At 41.6% G+C, this 7,527-nt stretch overlaps 1 protein-coding gene across 1 annotated transcript; it reads right to left on the bottom strand.

The window, feature by feature from the left end:
* Window positions 1-717: 717 nt before the first annotated feature.
* On the bottom strand, window positions 718-2,405 carry LOC129903661 (uncharacterized). The gene is made up of 4 exons (XM_055979208.1): window positions 2,087-2,405; window positions 1,291-1,484; window positions 908-1,034; window positions 718-797 (listed from the first exon to the last, which is right to left on the bottom strand). Exons 1-4 carry the CDS (start codon window positions 2,403-2,405, stop codon window positions 718-720), a joined length of 720 nt encoding a protein of 239 aa, XP_055835183.1.
* Window positions 2,406-7,527: the final 5,122 nt, after the last annotated feature.

The following is a 7,527-nucleotide window of genomic DNA, read 5'->3' on the forward strand; positions in this document are numbered from 1 at the left end:
AATACATAGAGAAAAGCACAAATACAACTTCCAACCACCCTGCAATATCTAAGCTTCAGCAGGGCAGCATGTGCAGGGTGAGATGCAGCATGTGGACCTGTCCAAATGGCTCCAATCTTTGCAGGGTTTCAGAAAATAATATATTGACAAGGTCCAAGAAGTTTCAGCCCAAACGGACAATTGGAGGCGTTAGGCACACTTCACCTGAATTTACTTGGTACGACAAGACTAAAAAGAGCAAAGATGAAAAGAATTTCCCATCCCATGCGAGATAGAAGTTTCGTATACTTGTTCTTCTTCAATGTAGCTATGTCTGGTACGTAGCATAGTTGGAATAGGACTAGTGTAGGTTACTTTCCTTTTTCTCATGGAAGGGGAGAGTCTCCCTCATTTATGCTTTCATAGTTGAATTGTACCGGGAGGAGTCCTCTCACAGGTTTACTGCTTTCTAGTTATAGTTAGTCCCTTTTTGTATCGGGGATGAGTTAGCCGACCTTAATAGGTTAGCCGACTTATGAAGCACCATAGGATCGGAGGTAAGGTTTATGCCCCCCTCCTTGTATTTTATTTTGATTATTTATGTTAAGGCTTGGGGGTGTTGCTTAACCCCTGACTGTGCACGAGAGGTGGGAGCCTCGTGTAGGGTCTGTTCCCATAAAAAAAAAAAAAAAAAAAAAGACAACCACCAAACCTTAAAACCACATCCAAAACCCAATCTCAAAGTGTAAGTAACTCCTTATCCTCTAACTGAAGGTTGTGAATCTGATCCAACAGAGAAGAATGACCTCCCACATAGGCTAACACACACACGAAGAATCAAAGATATCAAGTCAAATCATCCGGTTAGCTAAGGATTAGAGGTCCAAAGCTAATGGTCGCTCCACCATAGAAAGGAAGGTAAAAGTACCCATACTCACCTCTTTCTGGCTCAAGGCATCTGCTACTATATTTGCCTTTCTCAAATGGCAAAGAATAGAGAGATCATAGTTCTTCAGGTGCTCAATCCAGCGGCGCTGCCTGGAATTAAGATCCCTCTGCTCATATTATAAACAGAGTAAATATCGCATCAAACTCCATACAAGTAGTACCTTTAAATCTTTAGTTCCATTCGTGCAACTTAATATGTGTCGACGTATAAGCAATAACCCTGCACTACCTCATCACTACACAACCCAAAGCAATGCCGGATGTATCACAATAAATGGTGAATTCCTCACCCTCAACTAGAATATTCAATATAGAAGTGGTTGCTTAAGCCTCAGAAATATCCTCTCACACTCGTCAGATAACCTCTTGGCAAGTCAACCAAGTCAGAGGTGCCGCTATTGTAAGGAACCTCTCAAAAAAGTGCCTGTAGTACCCTGCCAATCTGATGAAGCTATGAATCTCATCCATAAAGGTGGGTTTAGCCCAATCACGAATAACCTCTATGTTCGTCGGATCTTTCATAATACCACCCTTGTACACCACGTGCCCCAAGAATGCTACAGACTCAAGCCAAAATTCGCACTTTGAGAACTTAGCATAAAGCTGCTGATCTCTCAAAGTGTGGAGAACTACTCTCAAATGTTTCTTATGCTCGTCTTGTCTCTGTGAGTATACTAGAATGTCATTCGATGAAGACTATGAAAAATAAGTCCAAGTATGGCCTAAACACTCGGATCATCAAGTCCGTGAACGCGGAAGGGGCGTTACTCAACCCAAAAAGACATTACTAGGAATTCATAGTAGTTGTATCGAGTTCTAAATAGTTTCTTAGGGACGTCCGCTTCCCTAATCCTGAAATGGTGGTAGTCGGATCTCAAATCAATCATAGAAAATATTATGGCACCCTTAAGCTAGTCGAATAAGTCATCAATCCTAGGCATGGGGTAACAGTTTTTCACCATTACCTTGTTCAACTGCCTGTAATCGATAAACATCCGTATAGTAAAATCTTTCTTCTTAATGAATAGGATTGGGGTACCCCAAGGTGATACATTAGGCCAAATGAATCCCTTATCCACAAGATCCTAAAGCTGAACACTAAGCTACTTGAGCTTTATGGGGCTGATCTAGTATGGTGTGATGCAAATTGGATGACCACCCGACTCTATATCTTTTGTGAAGTCAATATCACAATCAGGAGGGAGGCCAGGTAGATTGGCAGAAAACACATCTCTAAACTCTTGGACTTTAGGTGGTGAATCAACTAAAGGGTCTTCCCTATTATTATCTCTAACATAAGCCAAATATGCCAAAAATCCGCTTTCCACTAACCTCCAGGCCCAAACAAAAGAGATCACTCCAACTAGCGTGCAAGTACAAGAGTCCTGCCACACCACCAGTGGAATACCTAGCATGGATAAGGTAATGGTCTTGGCATAGCAGTCCAAGACCGCATGGTGAGCGGATAACCAATCCATGTCCAAAATAAAATATAAATCCACCATATCAAGCAAGATGAGATCTACCCTAGTTTGACACCCTAAATAGTCATCGCACAGGATCTAAAGACTTGATCCACTACTAAAAAATCACCTACTAGTGTTGAAACGCGCAATGTCTCAACTAAGTGCTCTGTACTCATACTCAATCGAGGGGAAAAATATATAGACATATAAGAATATGTGGATCCGGGATCAAATAAAGTAGATGTAGGCTGATGGCATAATAAAATCATACATGTAATCATATCGTTCGAGCCCTCAGCCTTTGGTCTAGATGGAGCTTCATAGAAATAGGCTTGGGCTCCTCTACATTAATCAACTCTACCTCCTTACCTCTCTCCTTGGGGATGTCCTTGTGCACCGTGATGACCACCCCTACGGTCCTAGACCTAGCCTTCACCTTTAATTAGAGGTGTTGGTGCTGGCGCAGGTCTAGCTTCATGTGGATCTGGTAAGGCTAGCCTTAAGTAAGGGAACTCGCAGGACTAATTATCTAGATCCCCATACTCAAAGAACCCCTATGAATGTCGGCTGAAAGCTGGAATTCGCCACATCGGCCTAAAGAACCCGTTTGTGAACAATTTCGGCCCTAAATCAAATTGGCACTAGAGCCAACCTGACGGTGCTGATCACCCTTTGAAGTCTAAAAAAAGGCCTGGAAGGGGCAGCTGAACTAACCCGGATGAAATCTCTAGCGAGATCTATCATAGGATTCCATGGTTCTAAAGCGACGCCCATCATGTCTATCCTCTTTCCTAACTCTCTTATCAGTGCCCCCTAGGGTCTCACAATGGAACTGCTCGAGATTATAGGACAACAGCGTTGTGGTAAAGGTCAAAATGCCAAAGGAATTATTAACGCAAACATGGTATACCACCTCCAGAAATGAGTGGCTCATTGAGACTAAAGACTGAGTCTCGATCCGTAGCTAGAGCCTCAATCCTCTGATGAAGCGCCAAACTCTTACCTCCTCTGATGGTATGATCATGGTGGCATGTCTTGAGACCTTATGAAATTGGGCCTCATACTCCAATACGGTCATGGAGCCCTGCTCTAACTAGGAAAATTGATCTCGGAGCTAATCTCTAACACTATTTGGAATAAACTAGGTCAAGAATGCCTCTGTAAACTCAGCCCAGGTCACTAGTGGAGACCCTGCTAGCCTGGTCTCTAAGTATGTGCGGCACCACTATCGAGCAAGACCGCCTAGCTGAGAAGTAGTGAAGTTAGCTCCTCTAGACTCCTCTAGACACAAGGTCTGCAACCACTCTCGGCAAGTGAGTAAAATCTCATGGGCATCCTCACTCACATCCCCAAAAAACCTTAGCTGAACAAATGGTGCATTTGGTGAAGGCTGGTCCTACGGCATAGGATCAACGGGAGCTAGGCCTACTGTATACCCCCGAATAGCAGCCAGAATTTGGGAGAATCACCGCCTGTAAGTCTGGAGTTGCAACCAGCTCGGGCAGTGGCTAAGCTTGTCCCGGGCCCATCAGTTGCAGATGCACTGGAGCTACGGGTGGCTCCACCTCCAGCTCCAGAGACTGATCTCGATCCCAAGATGGTGCTACAGCCCTAGAATGACCCCAAGGTTGGCCTCTACCTCCAGCGTGCGTGCGAGCCATTTTGTAAAAGAGTTGAACAAGTAAGATTTTTAGAAATCAATAAGATGCACACTACATGATAGGGATACAAAAGAAACACATTCCTAATGATATCTTGTAGCCTCCCAAGGATAGTTTACAGATGTCTTTGCACAGATCTACTGGAATCTACTAGACGTTATCTCTGTATAAGAGAGACTGGTGAACTTGTGGCTCTGATATGAATTTGTCACAAACCAATTTCTAAGACCATGATGATTCTTACTACAACCCACCAGTAGAAAAGCCAACCCCTATCCCAGAACTGTGAGTAATGGGATGTCAAGGTAGAAGACGAGCAATTCAATCTAAAATAATAAAGAAATAATAAGAGAAATCATGAACGGGTGGAAGAAACTAAATATATACAAACAAAAAGATGCCTCCTAGAACCTGGAAGTTACATGTATAAAGCTACTAGTAAAAAGAGTAAAAGTCCCAAAAGTGGACCATGAGAATAGAGTTGTGTCAAAAAAAAGATAGGTAAAATATATATGTACAGAGAGAGATGGGTAAATTCAGGACGCAATGTATTCACCTACGCCTCCAATCCCAATCGCAGCTATCTCGAATTAATATCGGTAGCTAGTACTTAGACCAGCATCATGAAAATAGATGGGGAGTGTACTCTGTGTACCAAAGCAATAGGTACCCAGTAGACATCATAAGGTCACTGAGCAAGATAAACAAAAGTAAACTAAAGTGAGAGTAAATGATCACAACCAAACACAGGGCAAGAAGTAGATATAGGTATGTACACGAGCGTACTTAATAATCAAAGAGGAAGAATCTAACTAAATCCACCAAGCTTCCATAAACTCGATGGGTAAGCTCATGCACAAGTATTAGGTAACCACCTGCGCAGACTCCCATAAGCCTGGCAGGTGAAAGAATAGCTGAATTAAAATGAACGGATCCAAAAGGATTGACATGAACCAAACCATTCCTAAACGCTAATACCTCAACCAAAAGCTAAGAGTCGATGAAGAAATGAACCAAAGATTCATCAGGAAATTAGGAATTGAACCACGTTTAAGTTGAACCACAGACTTCAACCAGGTAACTGTAGCTAATGCTACACCACGAACTACAACTGTGTAGCTATAGCAAACGTGTCGAACACGGGTAAGTTAGATCATGAACTTCAATCGGGTAACTGTAGCTAAGGATTTTGAACACAAGTAAGCTAGACCACAGACTTCAACCGGGTAACCATAGCTAATGAGTCAACATGGGTAAGTTACACCATGGACTTGAACCGAGTAACTGTAGCTAAGGGATCAAACTAAATCAAAATTAGCGACCAACTGAGCATCACGGGGAGTACCCCCAAACCGAGTGCCATCAGTATATTATTCCAACTCAAACCATATACAATAAGAGTCATCGCAAAGACTCCCAGAATCAAGAACAAAGCGATATAGGACTGATAGGATAATAGGGAAATATGGAGATAAGGTCACAAACTATGTTACTCTCTAGATAAAGCTCAAACTATTAGATTAAAGTCTATTATACCAGTCAACGACACAAAAATTATGAAAGTCTAAGGCAATACCTAGTCTAAGCCTAGATTAAGTCCCAATATGCTTCCAAACATAATACCTAAGGAAAAGCATACAACATATGGCGTGGATGAACGAAAATAGTAGGAATCATGCTTAAACACTCCAATAATTTCCCAAAGTAGCACCTAGGACATGAATTCTAGGAATTTGGCATGCTCAATACCCTAACCCCTCCAACTCATATAATTCAAGACATAATTGCCTAAACATGCTCAATCTCATAAAGGGAAAATAATAGCCTACTTGTAGACCAAAGGTGCACTCTCTAACTCATAAAATTAGAGTTTTTCCTTTTCAAGTTGGCTTAGAAAACTACTACACTATCAACAATAGAATCACAACATTAATAAGGTTGTTATGATACTAAAATTATTGAATTCGGAGAAAGCCCAATTTAGGAATTGTAGGACCCACTTCGTAATTCACAAAATTGACTCCGAGAATAGGCTTCAACTACTACCCAGTTCATGTTCCATAAGGGATCACAATTCACACACCAAAGCATTCCCAAACCTAACATGCATAAGTGATCAACTCCATGGCCTAAGAACTTAGAAATGTAAGGGGAAAAGGGGAATTTTACTTAAAAAGAAGCCTGAAACTCCTAATTTTGAACACAACACCGGGTTCCCCTAAAACATCTACACAATTTAGCCTTTTGAAATACTCAAATGGCCCAAGAATTGAAGCAAAAAACAAGTTTTAAAGATTGATAGAAAATCTAGAAATTGGGTCTTAAGAATGACCCTCTGATGTCGGTTTAGTGACGCCCCGGTGATCGCTTAAGCCACACTCAACAAAAGGCGAGCATCGCTTTAGCAACACTAATAAAGGGGCCTTGTCGATTTAGAGACTTCCTGGCCACTTTATCTTCACTTGCTTAAGCAACTAGGAGTCGCTTTAGCGATGATACTAGACCCATCTGGTGCAAGAGTGAGCTTAGCATGCTAAATCCTCCGGTGGGTTGCTCAAGATTCATTCAAAACCCATGCGTGAAAATGAGTTATGCTATCCCACCAATTTCAACGTTCCGGACTCAATGGAACATTCAAAATACCCATACATGGTCATTTCAGTAAAAAATAGGCTCCACACCCAAGTGTCATTTTGAGCTTATTTTCACAATGATCCTCGGGATTAGATCTGAAGCCTCGTGAAGTGAACCTACACCAAACTCGACATTCTAAAGCTAACCGTGATGTCAAATTTTTTATCCGAGCATGTTTTCCAAAAATGTTGACGAAGGTCAACTATAGGCCAAATCCCAAAGGCGAAAGTGCCAAATGGTCCTAAACTCATATTGATTGCCTTGATACTAGTGCCGACCATGCAACTACCCTAATATGGCCATTCCAGAGTTCATGAAACCATTAGAATTTTGTTCTGAGGTCATTTTCCTAAAGTTATGATTGAAGTCAACTTTTAATGTTTTAAAAGCTTCAAGTAAGAGAAATAAGCCTAAAACCCAAACGAACAACTAGGCGACCAAACCGTTACTGACAACAAATCATAAACGACTTGGGGTTCATAAAAAATGCTCTAAATTATATAATGAATGCTTAAATACAAAAATAACCAAGAGGGTCATTACACCACTGAAGCTGCCTTGGTACCTGACCCTCTTATCGCTGCCCCTTTGGGCATGATAATGAATAATCTGTATAGCACGGGCATGGTCTACCATATATAGGAAAGAGAATCCTGAAGAAACAAAGTGCTTCATCCCCAACCTCATTGGGGACTTAACCCACGTACAAACCACCGTACTTATTCCTCCTTGATAGATAGAATTATAGAAGCATATTGAGAAAGCTGGTAGAATTTGGCCTCGGACTTAGCGATAGTATTCTGACCCTACTCCAATGTTATAAACTAATCCCAAATTCA

This window comes from Solanum dulcamara, chromosome 9 (genome assembly GCF_947179165.1).
Source record: "Solanum dulcamara chromosome 9, daSolDulc1.2, whole genome shotgun sequence".
NCBI classification, from domain to species: Eukaryota; Viridiplantae; Streptophyta; class Magnoliopsida; order Solanales; family Solanaceae; genus Solanum; species Solanum dulcamara.